Source organism: Chelonia mydas, chromosome 27, assembly GCF_015237465.2.
Source record: "Chelonia mydas isolate rCheMyd1 chromosome 27, rCheMyd1.pri.v2, whole genome shotgun sequence".
Taxonomy (NCBI): Eukaryota; Metazoa; Chordata; order Testudines; family Cheloniidae; genus Chelonia; species Chelonia mydas.
The window spans coordinates 3008350-3028545 of record NC_057860.1 but is presented as its reverse complement, the minus strand read 5'-3'; the positions used below and the strand labels follow the sequence as shown (position 1 = coordinate 3028545).

The following is a 20196-nucleotide window of genomic DNA, read 5'->3' as shown; positions in this document are numbered from 1 at the left end:
CACCTCCACCGTCACGAATGAGGTGTCCTTATTGGCCTTTCACTGTGTCTGTTCAGAACATGGGCTCCATACGTTGGAACTGGGCTAGCTGGTGAGGAGTTGTGTTTTCTCATTATAGTAACTTATTACTTTAATGATACTTTACCCTACTACAGCACCTTTCATCCAAAAATCTTTGAGGCATCACTGACACTCCCATGTGGTAGTTGTTGTTGTACCCATTTTACAGGTGGATAATCAGGGATACAGAGACAGGAAGTGACTTTTCCTACGCTCACACTGTGGCTCAGTGGCAAAGTCAGGAAAACAGCTCAAAAGTCCTGAGTTCCAATTGCCCAGCTCTAAGCATTGCATCCCATGCACTCCCACTTAGGAGCCCTGGCTCCCAGTCCCCCCTGCTTTGACCACTAGGCACTGATTCCTTGATTTAAGGTTTAACTACTTTGGGCCATGCAGTTATTTATCTTTAAAAAATAGATTGATTGCAAAGCAGCAAAACTAATTCTTGAAACCTTCCCTTCCTGAAGTTCTGCATCCCCACTGTGAGGGGTTTAGATTTACCTCCATCACCAACTAACTAAGTCATTTTTCCCTTCCCCACCCTGAGACTGACAGAAAGCAGAAATATCCTTCTTCCTTACCTTGCAGAGTCTCATCATGGCAAGCCACATGCAGGAGCAGTGCACCCGGGTTCCTAAGTGAACTTAAAAAAAAAAAAGAAAAAGAAAAGAAAAAAAAGAAATCTCATTATCCCAGCAATGTCTCTTGCAAAAGGGTTTCTCTGTGCCCTTCCCCAGTGAGGGCTAGGAACAAAGTTGTGGGGCCGGGGGGGGGGGGGGGGGGGAAATGACTGACAGCCCTGAACTATAGAATCATCCCTTACCTTAGGCCATGCAATCTGATTGGCTGCCTGCTGACATCCCCAAGCCCTGCACTTTTTAATAGAAGCTTTTGGATGATCTACAGGGGGAAAGGCTTGGAGAGGTGCGTTTCTGACAAGAGAGAAAGTCATTCTGCACTTCAAGGGACTTTGTTTGACTGTTTGGGGTGGGGGGATACTTCATTTTTGCCCTTAATGTTTTTCTGAAAACTTCACTGAGGTTTTCCCTTGCACCAGTCTGGACTAATGGATTACCACCTGCTTGGATTAATTTTATCTTTTCTCTTCAGTGGCACAAAGGTCTTAGCCGGGTACCCAATCTGGTGGTAAGATTTCCCCCCCAGTTTTTATGATTAATTAATGAGTTCATTAATTATTAGAGATGGGGTTTGTGTGTGTGCATGTTCCTTCCTTCCCACCCTTAGTTCTTCAGAGCTAGGCACAATTGCGTGTTTGGTTCTAAACACAATTTCTGCAGCTTTGCCTGGTAATTCATTAAACATTTCAGGGTTATTTTTAAAGGACAATGTATAGGTTTATCCCTGAACTAATGAAGATTTCTCCAACCCCCTTAATTCTCCAATTTCAGCCATTGTAGTTGTGTTTAAAATAAATATACGAGGATGTATTTTTATTCACTGTGCAATATAATTTTCATCTGTCACAGGACTCTGGCTTTTGTTCGTAGGTAGATTTCTCCTCCCCTTCGTATTACATACTGCTCAATCCATTATTATTTTTTCATTCTATTTTCTTTTGGGCTGCTGCAGTTTTGGGTCTTCTTTCTCTCCTTTTGTTTTATTCAGTCATTTGTGTGAATTTAGTCCAGGAAATATGCAGAGGACACAAATGGCACCGAGAGAAATTTTTTATTGCAGATGTGTTCCTTATTTTCTCCTACCAAAAAATAAAAGAAATCCGTTTTATTTTAGAATGTGGCTGATAATTGACCTGTATTATTCTACCTTTTAAAAATAAATACATTAACAAAATTTAATCAAAGGTTAGATCCCTCCTTGAAGAACAGAGATGCAAAACAAAACAATCATGAGTCACTTGGAGATAGAAGATGGTTTGTAGTATAGTACAATATTTCAGTCCATTTCTCAGTTTATCACATAGGATTTCTCATTGGAATGAGTCTCCTATGTCTCTATACAATGTAGGTAGGGGACTCTGTATGTATGGAGCCATGAGGCAGAAACTAGTTATGTCAAAATACTTTAATTATTTTTCCCCCTTCCAGAAAAGCTTTTTTTATTAATTAATCAAATCCCTTCTGTGCAGAGTTGGAGATGCAAAGAAGTAGGCTGGAGTGAACTTGGAAATGGGCTGCCATGTCTGGGGAAAGGGAAAAGGGAGCAATTATTAAACAAATCTGTTAATTATCATGGGGACTAAGAATGAAAATTTCAATTATTGCAGTCAAAGCATGTCTAATAATGTTACTATGAGTATATAATTTCTAATCCTTTAAAAGCTACACAGACTCCTTAAAATGGCTAAATCTCAGCGTTTGCATTTTTTTTTCTGCAAAATAAAATTTTCCACCCTGATCACGAATGCTGAACTTGAGGGCCTAAGCCGGGTGTAGGAGGTCCACCAAAATGAAGACCTTGTCAGATTCCTTTAGACCCTTCTCCTCCTCATTCAATAATCAAGACTGTGAAGCATTGCAGTGTGGAGAGGGGGCTGCCTGCTGGGGGGCACCGATCAGAGTGGCTGTATCTAAAGAGAAAAAATGCCTTTGGAGCTGCACAGGATGATTGGACTTTGTTGTGCAGCCAACTGTTCGAGAATCCAATTGGGTTCGCACCCTGAATGAGAATCTGACATAACTCCGTGAGGGTTAAATGACTGAGTCAGGAGGCATCTGCTGAGACTTTCATACTGAGGAATGAAAATCCCCTGGAAGAGATAGATCTGTTTTCCTTCTCAAGTAGAGGGTTCTCCCTTAGAATGAGTCTTCTCCCTGTTGGCAGAGAAACACACCACAGAGAGTGCATTCCCCAGGCCCTTGGCACAAGTAATACAAACAACGTGCATGTTTTCTGGTCACTTACACAAACAGGTTGTGCTGGGCAAGCAGTGACAGTGGGAGAGGAGAGGGTTAAATCAATCAGTGTAGAACTTGCCTACAGTTCAGTAATCTGTACCCTGCACAGCTGAGCAGAGCCCTGTTCCCTGGCAGTGCTCAGAGTGCACAAGGAAGCTCTGCCATACCGATATGATGAGGTGACTGAGTCTTAAAATGGGGGAGGGGAGACAGAGAAAGTGGCTAAAGCTTTTGAGAGACTTTTCCCACGTTGAGTAGCCGCAGGCAATGAGTATCTGGAGCCAGGGCTCCCCGGCACTTTGAGAATTCTCACTGCTAAGATCATGCATTCCAAAGCAGAGGAAATAAATGAGGGTCCCAGTTCAGCAAGACACTTAACCACACTCTTAATGTTCAGCACGTCCTTAAGTCCCACTGAAGTCAAGTGCTTAAACGCTTTGCGGAACTGCGTCCTAATTTCCTGTGCAATAGCGCCTGCTCTGAGAAGCACCTTCAAAAGGCAGCTGCCTCATTTTAAGCACTTCCTCTAAAATACCCTCATGCAGTACCCAGTGACCTTTAACTACAGAGCAACCTCTGCGAGATGAATAATTGCTAGACCTTCAGGGAGACGCTTGATTTGGGTTTTACCGGCCCTCAAGGCTGAGGGTGTACTATGCTCAGCTATCCTAGTGCAACCCCATTAGGCATTTTCCTAGCCCGTGTTACAATCTTTGCCTCTAGACTACATTGGCAGTAGGCCAACCCCTCTGAAGTCAATGGGGTTGAGCCAGTATAAATGGGGGCCAAACTGGATCCTATTGTGTGCACAGAGTGTGTCAATGTAAGCTAGGAAAATACAACAGGAAATGTGGAATAAGAAACAGTGAATAGTAGGCTGAATCCAAGGTCTCTAGAATAATTCTGATTCTTCAGTAACTCAACTAAAGGGTTCAGTTTAGGTTGGAAATAAACTGATATAATGTCTTCCAAACAAGGAATAAGAATTAAAAAAAAAAAATCCACTGAGGGACTCACATGTCCCAAAGTTTTGTAACACCTAGGCCTGGTGGTAGCAGCTGGATAGACATGATAGACAGGGTCTGTCCAGGTTTTCCCAAGATTGTCCCTTCTTTTAATGCGTCTGTCCTGAGAAATCTGTAAGGTGCTCAGTACACACTGCCAGCTGTCTAGTTTTGTGGGCTCAGGATCATCCTGGATGTTCTGTTTTTTTGTACCTCAGAGATGGCAACCCTAGATGTAGAAGATACCGTCCAATATCTGGAGCTGTTACAGTTGAACGATGGAGTATTCCCAAAACCAGTCTATTGGGTCAATAAAGCACATACTAAAATTGAGTCCAGTATCCATGTCTGATGAATGAATCTTCAAAGGCTTGATCCTATAGTTCTTACTACAGCAAATCTTCCCTTGCAGTTGATGGTCACTTTCTTGCACTAAGGGCTTCAGGACTGAGCTGTTGGCCTCTCTTTCTAGAAATTAACATGAGAGACAGGGCAGGGAAACTGGGATGATTTTTCAGTCTGCAAAGTCAAACCCAGATCAAATGTTGGTTGGGATCCAGGTTCCATTTTATCTGTAGTTCTCTGGGATTGAGGTAAATGGTTGCAGCCCATATGCATATAACATGCATTTTATATATAAACTTTTCTGAAAAAGTCCCTGATTCACCAAGGTTCTTAAGCATGCATGAAACATTGGAGAGAATGGGAAGTAAATGGGACTACGTTCATGCTAAAGTACCTTGCTGGGTCTCCTTCCCACCCACCCACAACAACCATTTAATAAAAAGAGACAGTCCTGCCCACAAAAGCTTACATTCTAAATAAACAAAACAAATTGGTTGAAAGAATAATTAGAAACAGAATAACAAAACACCTGGATCATGTTCTGATGGGAACTTTAAAGGAAAATTGTGTCTCACTAATCTCTTATAATTCTTTGAACATGTCAATAAAATAGTGGAAAAAGGAGAACCCATTGGAGTTTACCAGTTGAATTTCTTACACTTCCAAAAGGCATTCAACTAGGTCCTACAAAAAAGGCTACTAAAGACGCTAAGTAGTTACAGCATGAGAGGCAAAGTATTATCATGGATCAAAAAATGGCCAGAGACAGAAAGCAAAGAGTAGGATGAAATAGTTAATTTTCAGCATGGAAGAAGTTAACAATGGGGGTCTCAAGCTTCCATACTAGTTCCTGTGTTGTTTAATACATTGATTAAAAATCTGGAAAGAGGATTGAGCTGGAAGAGGGCAAAATTTGCAGATGATTTGAAGTTATTTAGGTTAGTCACCACCAGAGAGGAGTGTGAGGAACTTCAGAGAAACTGGACCATGCTTGGTGAATGGGCAACATCTTGGCAAATGAACGTCAGTGTTGATAAATGCAGAGTAATGCATGCTGGAGGGAAAAATAATCTACTCACATATTTTACAGAGTTATAAATTAAGTGTATCAACTCAAGAAAGAGACTTAGGTATCATTGTAGGCAGCTCAGTGAAACCTGTGCTCAATGTGCCGTTGTGGTCAAAAATACAAACGAGATGTTAGGATGCATAAGGAATGAGATGGAGAATAATACAGAATATTTTAATGCCATCCTATAAAGCAATGTTGCAGACTCACCTTTGAACTGTGTGCAGCCCAGGATCTCCAAAAGGCTATTGCAGAATGAAAGGGGATTCAAAGACGAGTGATGAGATGATGAAGAGCCAGGAAAAACTTTTATATGAAGAGAGATTGAAACAATTAGGATTGTTGCCTTAGAAAGGGAACAAATAAGATATAAAAAATATATAAAATACTGAAGGGTCTAGAGAAGATAGATCAGGGTGTTCTGCTGTCCTTGTTTCATAACACAAGAGCAAGGGACATACTGTGAAATTAAAAGGTTGATTAAAATTAAATTAAATTAAATTACATTAAAAGAGCCACAGATGCTGGCTTTCCTGACACAAACAAGCACCCACTCTCCGGCCGCTCCAGCTAGGCCTGCGAGAGCACTCAGGAGAGGGAGCCTCCTTTACTCCCAGCTTGGGTCTATTGCAGAGCCTTTCAGCAGGGTTGTCAGAAGCAGACCGACTCCGCAGCTGAGCTGATATGGAATCACTGAGGGAGTGACATCGGGAATCCCACAATGGTGCTTAGAGTACGGCTACCCTTGGAGCTGGGGGGTGATTCTCAGTGCGAGGAGACATACTCACACTAGCTCTAGTCGAGCCAGTAAGCTAAAATCAGAATGTAGGTGGAGGAAGGAGCTAGTTGCCGCAAGTGCTTATGTAACGCCGACAGACCCCGGTCATTGGTGGGCAGGACTGAACCAGGGACCTCGGGAGCTTAGTGCATGAGCTAAAAGCCATCTAGCTGTTAGCTAAGGTTGTGGAGCAGACTTATTTTATCTCTCTCTGTAAGTGGTCTTGGTGCCACTAGATGGGACAGAGCACCACAGCCAGGAGGTGTGTGGGTTACACTTACCCATCCGAGACCCTCGGCATGTACTTGGACAGTTGGCACTGCCATAGCTGTCCGATGTGAGGATATGAGACTGATGAGTGCTAGCTGGGAATCCCACACCAGCTCTCAGTGCAAATGTGCCCTTCCAGTTCTGTAAGTCTGGCCAAGTTATGGAAAGATTTCATGCACATTTGCAAAAGTAGACACTGATTTTGGGTACCTGATCTTCATGGGTGCTGAGCCCCGGCAGCTTTTCCCGAAATCAGGTGGAGCTGTGGATGCTCAGTCCTCTGAAAATCAGGCCCAAGTTATCTCAAGTTGGGCTCCCAAAAATCAGGAACCACTTCTGAAACTGTTGCCTTAATGTGTTAACGGACTGGCAGATTCTCCAATATCTATATCACCGACTCTCGGCTAGTATAGGTCTTTTTCCCCCTCTAGTGGCTAGTCTACTACTCTAGTGGACAAGAGCCTACTTCAGGAGCCAGCTACAGGTATTAAGCCTTCATTTCAAGTAAGGCACTTGCTCTTAGCTCTGAAGGTCTCTGGTTGAAGCCCTGTTATAGGGTTACGATGATGTAAAAAAGCAGAATGTCTATCAAAATTATACCTTTTTTATAACTGATATTCCATTAACATGCTCCAATGGCTGCAACTAGATTTTGCTCAGTGTTAATTCCCTGCTTTATGGCTTATTAAGCAGTTCAGTGATGAATATTCATTCCTACTGGTGACCGTGCCTTGGCTGTGGTGAACTGAGTGGGGCCGGCCTCAGGATAGTATTTAGTGGACAGGCCTGGAAATATGCTGGCAGTCTATTTTCCTTGTTGTTGCTACCACCATCTGTGCAGTCCCCATCCTGTGGTTAAACAGAAGGCTCCAGAGCTGTCAGGCCTTGACCCGTCCCAAGGCTAACCACTTAACTGGTCTTGAGGTTCCGTATCTGTATTGCAACATACAAACTACGACCTGAAAAGAATGTTGTGTTTGCAAAGTCAAGCACCCAGAAGTTAGAACTGCCAGACTTACAGTTCCCAGTGCCACCATAATTCATCCCTCTTGTGCGTACACTTTACGAGAGTCTTTAATTAGAGGATCACCTGCTGCTTTTCCCACAGGACCCCTGCCTCTGTCAGTGCTCAGGAGGGAAGGTGCCCACTAATTGGGGAGCTAGTCGATATTTCTTTTTAGCTCATTCAATCAGGCCTTATTTACTGTCCATCATGCAAACCCTGCTCTGCATACGAAGTCATTCCCTCCTCAGGGGTGTTCTGTAGTGCCATCACCATCCCACTGGAGAGCGGTGAGATGGTACCATTGTCCTCTTTGCACAGGAGGAACTGAGGCATAGTGAGCTAGATTCCCACAAGGACTCAGGCACCCAACTGCCACTTTAGGTGCATAAATCCCAGAATCAGGCCCCACTGGGAATCCCAGAACTCCTGTGTAGCTGCTGCCGAATCCTGTGAGCATCTAAACTCACTCAGAGCCTATATTTTTGCAGTAAAAGCTCCCTGCACACCTAAGTTGCTGTCTCTGGTTATGCACAATACTGCTCCTCACCAGACATCCAGACGCCCAAGCCCCAGAGCGATGCACGAATGGGGGAGGATAGGACCAATCCACTAAGCATGCTCAGAGCTCACCTGCTGGATCACCCCCGATAGGGAAGCTTACATATGGCAGCAGCAGACACCTGGGAAGTGGGAGACCTCTGGCTCAAGTCCCCCCTCTACCTGAAGTGGAGAAATTATTTGAAGTAGGGCCCCCATCTCTCAGGTGAGTGTCCTAATCACTGAGCTATGGGAAAGTCTGATACGGGGCTGCCTCAGTCTCTCCTGTTGAAGCTGTTCCATTATGGAGAACTAGTGGCCTGTGATGTGCAGGAGGTCGGACTAGATGATCACGATGGTCCCTTCTGGCCTTAAAGCCGCTGAGTCTCTGACAGTGTCACTGGGGGAGCGTGAGGGGGAGTGCAAGCATGGGGGACTATGGTTAGAGCATTCAGAGCCCTCTTCAAATCCTTTCTCCCCATCAGCTGGTGCAGGGAGTTGAACCGGAGTTTCCCACATCCGAGGTGAGTACTCCAGCCATTGGGCTAAAAGCTAGGAGGGATGGTTTGCAGCTCAGAATCGCAAGCAGAGAGGGGCAGGGCTGAGGATGTACCCTGCCTGTTGGCATCTCCCACTGGCTAGCTTAGGCAGCTCCCTACGTACATGCTGGCTTTTGTGAATGGCTGTCTACAGTATTAATTTGATAGGGAGCCTGGCTGCAAACACAGGCTTTGTGACTCACCGTGATTTTCTAGTTGCCTAAAAGTTACAGACATTAAGGCCAAAACTGTCAAGTGTCCACTAACTTCAGCCAAACTTGAGACACCACAGACTTGAGTTTTTAGAGCCCCTTGCATTATGCAGCACTTCCTGTGTTCAAAGCACAGCTCTCAGTGAATATCTCGGGCAGCCGTGGTGCTCAGCACGTCTGCAAATCTGTGTAGCTCGGTGTGCGGCCGCTGGAGCCAGGAGTCGGGGCCACCTGGGAAAAGTTTGCGGCAAGTGACTTGGCCAGCACCACACAGGGGCTCTGTGGTAGCAGCAGGGACAGGCTCCACGTCTCCAAGGTGTTAGTCAGCTGCCCGAACCACAAGACGTTCCTTACTCCTCTGGTAATCCCCTGCCTCATTCACCCCGCTCCTTCCAACTTCTACAACAAACGAGGCAGGATCCTTCACTACACAGCCCTGACTCATTCCCAGAGCACCCAACTGCCGCTTTAGACATCTAAATCCCAGAATCGGGCCCCACTGGGATTCCCAAAACCCACACTCAGTCGCTGCTGAACCCTGTAGTTGGCTAAACTTGCTCGGTGCCTGCTTTTTTGCAGTGAAAGTTCCCTGCATGCCTCTTTCTGCCTCTGGCACCCCATGCCAGGCACGTGGACACCAAAGGGCCAGAGCGATGCATGAGGTGGGGGACGATAGGCATTCCTCCACCTAACTCACCTGCAGGGCCCAATCCAATACACGTGCTCAGAGCTCACCTCCTGGCTTAGCCCCTGTAGGCAAGTGTACGTGCTGCAGCAGTGGCCTCCCTCCTGTCAGCCCAGAGGTTAGGGTGATGTCAAGAACTGTGGGTCTTGCCCCGGAGCCACAGGGCTCTGAGGAGCTAGTAAGCTCGAACCAGCCACTGTGACCCAGTGACCTGCTAACAGTCGCTAGGGCGGAAGCTGAACCCCAACTGAGCACTCCAGTGCTGGAACTTGACTGAAAGGATGCAGGGGGGTCTGACTGGTTCACAGCTTCTCTATAAACCCAGCACAGGACCAGGAAGTTGTCCAGGGAACTGGGACCACGCTGCTCCTGTGGCTTGACTCCTCCGGTCCAACTTGTGGTTCCAATCTCTGGTTTGACTCCTGCATCTGACCTTTTGGTCTCCTGAGCCAGCTCGACTCTGGTCACCAATCGGTGGTTCTGGTCTCGGTTTGTCTCCCCCTTCTGATCTGGTAACCTGACCCAGCTGACTCTTGTCCTGTGACTGCAGAGCCTAGCTCTGACTGCTAGGGCTGGCTGCCTATGACCTGGCCATGAAAGGTACTCACCTGGGAGGTGGGAAACCCCTGGCTCAGGTTCCCCTCTGCCTGAAAGGGAGAAAGGCTTTGAACAGAGACCTGCCACTTCTCCCATGAGTGCCCTAGCCACTGAGCTGTGGGATAGTCTGATGCAGGGCTCCTTTCAGCTCTCCTGCTGAAGCTGTTCCAGTGTGAATAACCAAGGGAAGAACAATTGACAGAGTGTGAGCATGAGACTCTCCAGCCTGGTGGTCAGAGCGTGCACCTGGGAGGTGAGAGACATGGGATCGCTCCCCTGCTCCGATCATGTGGATGATTTATTCACAGTGGAACAGATTCAACAGGAGAGACTGAGGAGCCCCACCCCGAGCACTCTGGAGCCCAGTGGAGAGGGCGCTCACCTGAGAGGGCAAACCCCTGCTCAAAGCCTTTCACCTCCTCCCCAGTTACTCCTAAGGGCATTCTGTGCCAAAAACCAGAAGATTCTAAGCACAATATTTTAAAATTCTGCAAAATTTATTTGTCAAAATAGCACTACATAATCATGCCAGTTTCAATTATTTTGGTAACTTATTTCAAAGTACCTGTCAGCAAGTATGACCGTAACAATACAGACACACGCAAAAATTCCCCCAGGAACATAGAGTTAAAGAAACCCCTATGACAACCCGGTTCCTGTTTCTCTGCCCCCTTCCCCCACCCCAGAGCCCAGCCGGGGGGCCAGAGACTCACAACCCCTCTCCCCAGAGAGCCCACCTCCAGCCCCCCCCCAGCCAATACACCCAAAGCCCTCCTCCCTGGAGCCCAACCACAGGGCCCCCTCCAGCCCAGATACCTGCAGCCCCTCCCTCCCCAGAGCCCAGGGATCCAGAGGGAGAAAGAGCCTGATGCTGGGTCCCAGGCTTGCATGGGGTTTCCTGCCTGCTGCCCTCTCCTTCCCTCAGGGCGTGGAGCCCGCTAGCCCCCTCTCCCGCCCCCCAAGCAGTGTCTTCTATGTGGAAGTGGGGCTCTGCAGGGTCCAGTGGCCCCTAGTGGCGGCTAGCAGCATTGCAGCCCACTTCTGTGGGGGGAAATTATGCATGCACATTAATTTCTGAAAAATTCTGCATGGCACAGTGGTGCAGAATTCCCCCAGGAGTACCCAGTGAGTACCTAACACTGGGCTATCGGCTAGGAAGGAGGTGTCTTTCTTCTCCCCTGCATCTTGTCAACAGTGTAGTTCCTGATCCCAGGAGATGGTTCACAGGTGGGAAGCCCAAGCAGAGGGAGGCAGCCTGGACTTCCAGATCTTTCTCTGTGAGAGGAGTGGGGCTTGACATCTCCCATTGGCTAGCTTAGGCAGGGAGCTGCCTAGCGTGCTGGCCTTTGTGGATCCCATTCTGAGGCACTTCTCTTCCCGTTCCTTGGATAGGGAGCCGGGACACCTAACTTGGCTCTGGGAATTCCCTGTGATTTTTCTAGATGCCTAAAAGTTAGTTGTGGTGACATTCAGTGTCACTTCTCCAACGTTCCTTTGTGAATCTAGCCCTGAGAGCCTAAAGCCCATTGGCTAAGTCCCTTTTGCAAATGAGGTTGAGGCTCCTGGAGCAGTCAGGCAGTGCACCGCTTAGCACAACTGGATACCTTGAAAAGCTGGGCCTGGATACTAGCTTCTAGCCACTGAAAGTAAGGGCTAAAGTTATCCTCCATTTTGCAGGTGCATCTTTGGTTATGGATGCAAATCAGGTCGGTAAAAGCACTTGGCTAGATCCACAAAGTGACCTTAGACTCAATCTTGCAACACCTAACATTTAGGCACCCTGCCAGCTAGCAGACTCCACAGCCCTGAGGTTGGCACCCAGGCTCTCTGTATGATGCAGAATGGCCCAGAAAGGGAAAGGATTAAAACTTTCTAAATTCCCTGCTTCCTTAACCTGCCCTCTCCTCCCAACAATGAGAGTCCCTCATTCAATTAGGGGACAGAAACAATGCCATGTGACTAATTACAGCTTCCAAACATACAGTGAGTATCAAATCCTTATATTGAACTGTTGGGATCATTCTGTGAAGCTAAAATCTCAACTTTACTATAGTTAGCTAACCAAAGAGAGGAAGCCGTGATCTGCTCTCAGAGAGAGGTGGGGTTTGTCAAACTATCCAGCCTGCATATAAACCCCAAACACCTGCCTAGCACTTCGTGTTCAAAGCATTTTACGAATACTGGGCCTTCACCTTACTTCTGGGAGAAATGGTAGCATTTTACAGTGGAGGAAATTGCAGCAGAGAGGTGAAGTGACTCACACAGGGCCACATGCCATGTCAGAACCCAGATGAGAACTTAGAAACTAACTTTTATTAGTCACAGAGGAACCCCATTTTTCAAAGGTGGCCTCTCGTTTTCCAATGTGTTTTGACTAGAGGTGCAATGCAGGTAGGTGGACTTTCAGGTCTGCACTCTGCAATTCGCTTTGGGGGTGTGGTGAGGCAGTGTTGCCTAGTGGGCTGGGCACTGCAGTGGGGCTTGGGAGATCTGGGCTCTGTACCCTGCTCTGCTATCTACTTGCTGTATAATGTTGGACAAGTCACTTCACCTCTTTGTGCCTCGGTTTCCCCTCCCACCCTTTATCTGCCTTGGCTATGTCAGCTGTAAGCTCCTTATGGAGAGGCTATTTCCTATCTTGCATGTGCAGAGCCCTACGGAGTCCGGATCTCAGTCAGAGCCTCTAGCTGCTACTGGAATACAAATAATCAATAACAATAAGAAATCATAGAATCCTAGAATCATAGAATATCAGGGTTGGAAGGGACCTCAGGAGGTCATCTAGTCCAACCCCCTGCTCAAAGCAGGACCAATCCCCAACTAAATCATCCCAGCCAGGGCTTTCTCAAGCCTGACCTTAAAAATATCTAAGGAAGGAGATTCCACCACCTCCCTAGGTAACGCATTCCAGTGCTTCACCACCCTCCTAGTGAAAAAGTTGTTCCTAATATCCAACCTAAACCTCCCCCACTGCAACTTGAGACCATTACTCCTTGTTCTGTCATCTATTACCACTGAGAACAGTCTAGATCCATCCTCTTTGGAACCCCCTTTCAGGTAGTTGAAAGCAGCTATCAAATCCCCCCTCATTCTTCTCTTCCATGGACTAAACAATCCCAGTTCCCTCAGCCTCTCCTCATAAGTCACGTGTTCTAGTCCCCTAATCATTTTTGTTGCCCTCCGCTGGATGTTTTCCAATTTTTCCACATCCTTCTTGTAGTGTGGGGCCCAAAACTGGACACAGTACTCCAGATGAGGCCTCACCAATGTCGAATAGAGGGGAACGATCACGTCCCTCAATCTGCTGGCAACGCCCCTACTTATACAGCCCAAAGTGCCATTGGCCTTCTTGGCAACAATGGCACACTGTTGACTCATATCCAGCTTCTCGTCCACTGTAACCCCTAGGTCCTTTTCTGCAGAACTGCTGCTGAGCCATTCGGTCCCTAGTCTGTAGCAGTGCATGGGATTCTTCCGTCAGAAGTGCAGGACTCTGCACTTGTCCTTGTTGAACCTCATCAGGTTTCTTTTGGCCCAATCCTCTCATTTGTCTAGGGCCCTTGTATCCTATCCCTACCCTCCAGTATATCTACCTCTCCTCCCAGTTTAGTGTCATCTGCAAACTTGCTGAGGGTGCAATCCACGCCATCCTCCAGATCATTAATGAAGATATTGAACAAAACCGGTCTGAGGACCGACCCTTGGGCACTCCACTTGATACTGGCTGCCAACTAGACATGGAGCCATTGATCACTACCCGTTGAGCCCGACAATCTAGCCAGCTTTCTATCCACCTTATAGTCCATTCATCCAGCTTATACTTCTTTAACTTGCTGGCAAGAATACTGTGGGAGACTGTGTCAAATGCTTTGCTAAAGTGTGAACAAATTTCACCCACATTTGGGAAAGCTTGAAAACGTACCCTCTTTTAGAACCCAGGGATTAATTTGTCTAAGGCCAAGACCTGCTCTCTGCTAAAGACACGCAACTTCCATGGCTCTTAACTGAAAGTGCTGGAAGAAATATTTGCCCTGCACAATTCTGCTACGAGTCTGAAGGGGAGCATAGCTGCAGGGGTAGTTCACACATCTTTATCAAACACACACAGGGGCCAGAGTCTCTGGTGTTTTGCCCCTGTGGAGTCCTTTATACCAGTGCAAAGTGGCTGTGAAATGACTTCACAGGTTGCAGAGCAAAAGAGCCTCTGTCCCAAGTTATCAATTCATGCTCCACTAATCCCAGAGGCAGGAAGGAAATGGCGAGAGATCCCAGCGCTGCATACATTGTGGCCAACTACCGTAATTACAGGCAGGTCATGGATTCTCCTGCATTTCCTCTTTGCGGCTCCTCATCCCTAGTGCCATGGTGAGGGCTGCATGATGCCTGTAGATAGGTTTCAGAGGGCCTTCTGTATTTTTCACTCCATGCATCTGATGAAGCGGGTTTTAGCCCACAAAAGCTTGTGCCCAAATAATTTGTCAGTCTCTAAGGGGCCACAAGGACTCCTCATTGTTTTTCATGCCTGTAGAGTGTCTGAGGGGGGGCAGGCATGCTCAGGCAAGATTCAATGTAACTATACGCTCCCCTTCCCCCTGCACCTCAGCCTCACACTCTGCTGAAGAACAGGCTAAAGTCCAGGCTTTCCAGAAGCGTTACCCAGAGTTAATCCGCGGGGTTACTGTATGTAACCCCCTGACAAAAGAATGGCAAGAGACCCCAGCCAATTTCAGAGAGCACCAGGCACCCTCCTAGTCAAACAAACATTAAAGCACAGAAGACACCCTGCAAACAGCACCAAATAGTGTAACTAGTGTTTGGAATAGTAGGACTCAAACTTGTGAACAGAAGGGATGAGACAGGAGATCTCCTGGTGTTCCTTACACAGACTCTCTCCCCTTTGGTTTCACAAAAGCAAGCAAGCAAGGTTTCAACATGACATTTTCTAGGCTGTAACACACATCAAAACACATTCCCTCTCTGAGGTGATTTCTCCCTGTGTCCGCACTGTATGATGTGTGCCACGTGGGCTCTTCCAAGCAAGTGTGAGCCATGGCAGGTCTCAGTCCTTTCCAACAGTTCAGAGCCCAGCCAGCAAGCAGATAGTCTGGGGATGGCCACAGCCAGCAGCATGCCCGCCCTGGGGTTCACAGATGACTGGTCCTTTCAGTTGCTGATGAAACAGAATCTATAGCCTGTATCCAAAGTGGCACTGGGATTGCAAGCAGCACATAAAATATCTATGCCCAGAATCTCTGTAAGGCTCTCAGCCAAGTCAGGCAAGAATTCACAAAGCCTCCCCTCTCTAAGTGCTGCTCCAGTCTCTCTCCTGAGACACAAACCCAGCTGAGAGCAGTTCGCTGATAGCTTAGTATAAATTCCACAAGCTCTGTAGCCTCTAGATCCATAGAACTCACCGTTATCCTAGTGGAGAGCGTCCCAAGTAAGTAATGCTGGAATCGCTCACTGATTTGTATCCCAGTGGTGCAGGGACTGTGACACAGCCCTGGCAGCAGACCACCTCTTAGCCCTGTCAATCAGCCACCGAGGCCACAGAGGTGTCTGTAAATCCTTTCCCCCTTGCTTTCTGATTGACTCAGCTCTCCGAGGCGAATGGGTGGGATCTGCCAAGTGGGTTGCCCACAATGAAAACTTCCTACACAGCCTCAGAAACAACTGAGCCCATCACGTGACTGTCACACCCTGTTCTGGAAGTCTCTGGGCATTTCTAGCTGAGTTTCCTGCCCTGCTCTCTTCTGCACCAACCTGAGCAGGGACACAGCATATCCAGCTGAGATCCACATCTCCTCCCCACAGCTTCTCTCCCCCTCCCTGGGAGAAACAAGATCAAATGCTGCAGTATGAAGCATGTGGGTTACATGCACCTCTGCTAGGAGTGGAAGCAGGTGCCTGATTTACACATGTAAAATACTTGAAAGTGTGAATATGAATTAATTTTGCAGGAGACTGAGCAAGATACAGGCCTCTGCAGGAGTTCACTGGAGCTGTTAGGATGGGCCTGTATGTGATGGGAATGGGTTACCTAGGGAGGTGTTGGAATCTCCTTCCTTAGAGGTTTTTAAGGTCAGGCTTGACAAAGCCCTGGCTGGGATGATTTAGTTGGGATCGGTCCTGCTTTGAGCAGGGGGTTGGACTAGATGACCTCCTGAGGTCCCTTCCAACCCTGATATTCTATGATTCTATGATCAAGTAGGAAAGACAGGGGGACCTGTACTGATCTGGTCAGGGCTTCCAAAGCTCACACATACCCTGGCATATTACAAACAGATACCTGGCACCGCTCTATGGGGGAGCTGGGTTGATGGCAGATGCCATAATGAGTTTTTAGTCCCTGTCTTCCTGGGATTTCCAAGCTTTCTCCTTGTATCATTGTTCCATTCTCCCCACCATCCTTCTTGGGGTCACATAATGGTCCCAACAGACATCAGTGGATTTTTTACAAAATCTGGTCTGGAGTCACAGCTACCATTGTCTGACCCAACAGCCACAAACAGGTTCCTCAGGGTGGAGAATTTTTTCCAGGATCTTAGCATCTGAATGAGTTGATCATACAACGCAGAACAAATGTCATTAACATGTTCTCTGATAGTGTCTGTATGTATTCAAACCACTGAGAAAAGCCAAACTCTTTAATCCTACTGAGAACTTTTTCCAGCAGACTCTTTCTTGCTGATAAATAGCCAATTCTGCTTGCCATAGCAATGTGACGGAGGCAAAATTGTGTAACTATATACAACCTGGCCTGCTCCCAAAAAATAATTGGATGAAATGAAAAACAAGGACATCTCAGGGCCCCTGAAAAAACTTCCTGCCATCAGACTGGCAGAGGGGGGGGGACGATGTGATATGTGCTCAAATTCTACTGCAGGTGAAAACTGGGCAAATAGCTGACAGGCAAACTCAGGCCCATTAGGTGTAATAACAGTGTCTGGCTTCCATGCCAGCAAACTGAGCTTTGCAGCGTTCGGTGAGAGAGGCTGGCTAGCTTGCCCCATAGTTGATCAGGTATTTCAAGCATCATGAGTGGTTCTCTTTGTTGATTTGCTAGGAATTTGTTGTATATGCTGCACTTGCTTATGAAGTCTTAGACTTCACTGCTCATGTTTGGTCAAAACAGGACACCTTGGACCTTGCTTCAGCACCAGTCTGGCTTGAGTATTTTCAGGTTAGCATTTCCAGAAACGTGATCTGGAAGAAAATATAAAACCTCTGCTGGTAAACTCTGATGATGAAATGAATTGGAGGAGTCTTTGATTTTATGACCTTACTGCTTGAAAAGAGAACACCATTTTGCACATCCAGTTTTCTGTATGTCTAACATTCATGAATAATAAGTGGCTCCTCTTCCTTCCTGTCTGGCTTTCATGACATAATGACTGTTCTGGGTGCTTGAAGGACCATTTCTGTTCAGGTAGGTCTCTGTATCTGCAGCAGGCACCTGTCACATAAAGGGAATTCTGCTTGTCAAGTTCCTGATGAAACTTCTCCTCCTGGCACATGCGAGGATTCCATCATCAAGGGCCCCTGCAGTCACTGCTGCTCTGGGCAAAGTCTGCAGTGAACATCAGTGACCCCTGTTGGCATTGTGCAGCCAAGCAATATTTTTTATTTTTAACATCCTTTGAAGACACTCTGGAGCTGACCACAAAGGCTTTTTAAAGATGGATTCCAAAGATTTGTGTCTGTGCTGATATGATCACAGCTCAGGAGAGATTGATCAAATTTGGTGCACAAATCTAATGGTTTGGCATGCCTCCTCTGTTTGAGTACAGCCTTGCTCGAGAGTGCCAGGGTCTATAGGTCTTGAACCCTAGTCCACAGGACACACAGGCACTAGCAAGTTCTAACCTACTGCCCTGCGGTGCCCTGCTAACAGCTGGTCAAATAGAAGCTGAACTCTGACAGAGATCTGGGATCTAAGAGGCAGGATGCCAGGGGTCCTGATTTGTTCACAGCTTCTATTTAAACAGGAACAGGAAGTTGTCCATGCAACTGACTTCTTGCTGCTTAGGACGGCTTCTCCGGCAACTCCTGCTCCTACTGTCTGCCCCTGATCTCCTGGTAACCTGACCCTGCCTGACACATGATTCTTGGTTTTGCCCTCTGGCCTGCCTTGGACTCTGACCTCTTAGTATCTTGCCTGGCCTGACTCCTGCTCTGACTGCTAGGTCAGACTACCCACATTGCAATCATGACATAGAGTGTCCTAGAGGCAAATGTTACAGGCTGATCATTTTGTAATCACATGGCTCCAAACCCACATTCTGTGGCATCACATCGAATAAGGACATTTTCCTTTACCTCGTGCTAATTAGGCCCAGTCACTAACTTTTGGATCCATTTGAAAGCACCTTGCTGTTGGGTTTCCCAACACCATCCAGCATCTCTGTCAATCATCAAACATTGACTGAAGTGGGGAGATGTGGCGGGAACTTGAACAGATAATTAACAAGACCAAAATGTGGGCAGGGAATGTCCAAAATTGCTTCAAACCTGATTAGGGTCTGTTTTTACACCTTCTGCTGTTAAAAGGTGTCTGATATGCAGTACAGCTAACGGATACAGTCTCCTTTATTTCCCATTCGGTTTGAACCACGTGATGTGCTCTGTTGAGCAGAGCTATCAGATTATAATCATAATCATTCTTAGCCTCTTCATGGGCATCTCCACAACCAAACACTAAGATGTCATTATAAATAGCAATTCAAAAACTCAGAAAGTGTTGCCACCAACATGGGGGAATTCCCTATTAGACCTTGTCCTCACAGATAAAGGGGAAGTGATTATAGAACTAAAAATGGTAGTTTAGGTACATGATCATGACTTGATCATATTTATAATGTGCAAGCAGAGTAAAGTCCAGAACAGCAATATAGGTACTTGGTGTCTAATAGGGCCAATTTCATAAACCTGAAAATTATTATGAGCTAAATCAGATAAGAGAAAGAATTTAATTAGAAAAATGTGAATGTTAATTGGGAATCATTAAAAAACACCTTACTAGATGCCCAAAAAGCCATAATTCCACAACTGAGGAAGAAGGCTATGCTGGTTACAAGACTAGCCTGGTTCAGAGAGGAAGTGAAGGCAGCTATAAATAAATAAAACAAATGGAAGAAAGGGGAAGTTGATAGTAATGAATTTAAATCAGAAGTTAGGAATTGTAGAAAATTGATAAGGGAAGCAAAGGGACACAAAGCGAACTCTATGGCCTGCAGAGTTAAGGGCAATAAGGAGTATTTTAAATACTTTAGGAATAACAAAAATCCTGACAATGGTCCATTACCAGATGGAAATGGTAGTATTATCAATAATAATGCAGAAAAGGCAGAATGTTCAATAAATATTTCTGTTCTGTGTTTGGGCGAAAACAGAACTCTTTCCATCCTACTAGGATGTTAAACAGAAGTTATTAAAGTCAGACATTTGTAAAATCAGCAGGTCCAGATAACTTGCAGCCAAGAGTTGGTTGAAGAGCTCACTGAACTGTTAATGTTGATTTTCAGTAAGCCTTGGAGCATTGAGGAAGTTCCAGAAGACTGGGAGAAAGCTAGTGTTGTGCCAGCTTTTAAAAAGGTTAAACAGGATGGCTCATCATAGGCCTGTCAGCCTGACATCAATCCTGGGCAAGATAACAGAGTGGCTGATATGAGACTCTATTAATAAAGAATTAAAGGAGGGCAATGTAATTAGTGCAAATCAACATGGGTTTATGGAAAATACATCTTGTCAAATTAACTTGATTTGATGAGAAGTTTGACTGATAAATATAATAGTGTTGACGTAATATACTTGGACTTCTCTAAGGCATTTGACTTAGTACTGCAGAACATTTTGATTAAAAATCTAGACTGACATAAAATGAACATGGCACATATTAAATGGATTAAAAAGTGATAGGTCTCAATGTAATTATAAATGGGGAATCATAAGCAAACTGGTGTGTTTCCAGTGGCCTCCACAGAGATCAGTTCTTGGCTCTATGCTATTTAACATTTTTATCAGTGACCTGGAAGTAAACATGAAATCATAGAATCATAGAATCATAGAATATCAGGGTTGGAAGGGACCCCAGAAGGTCATCTAGTCCAACCCCCTGCTCAAAGCAGGACCAAGTCCCAGTTAAATCATCCCAGCCAGGGCTTTGTCAAGCCTGACCTTAAAAACCTGTAAGGAAGGAGATTCTACCACCTCCCTAGG

General features: G+C 46.2%; 1 protein-coding gene across 1 annotated transcript in view; it reads left to right on the top strand.

Annotated features, from left to right (window-relative positions):
- Nucleotides 1–889: 889 nt before the first annotated feature.
- The window catches only part of WNT3 (Wnt family member 3), a 96850-nt gene continuing 77543 nt past the window's right edge, over nucleotides 890–20196 (top strand). The window contains exon 1 of the mRNA XM_007068644.3: nucleotides 890–1206. Within this exon, the coding sequence (XP_007068706.2) occupies nucleotides 1127–1206 (80 nt within the window). The 5' untranslated portion in view covers nucleotides 890–1126. The remainder of the gene's footprint in view (nucleotides 1207–20196) is intronic.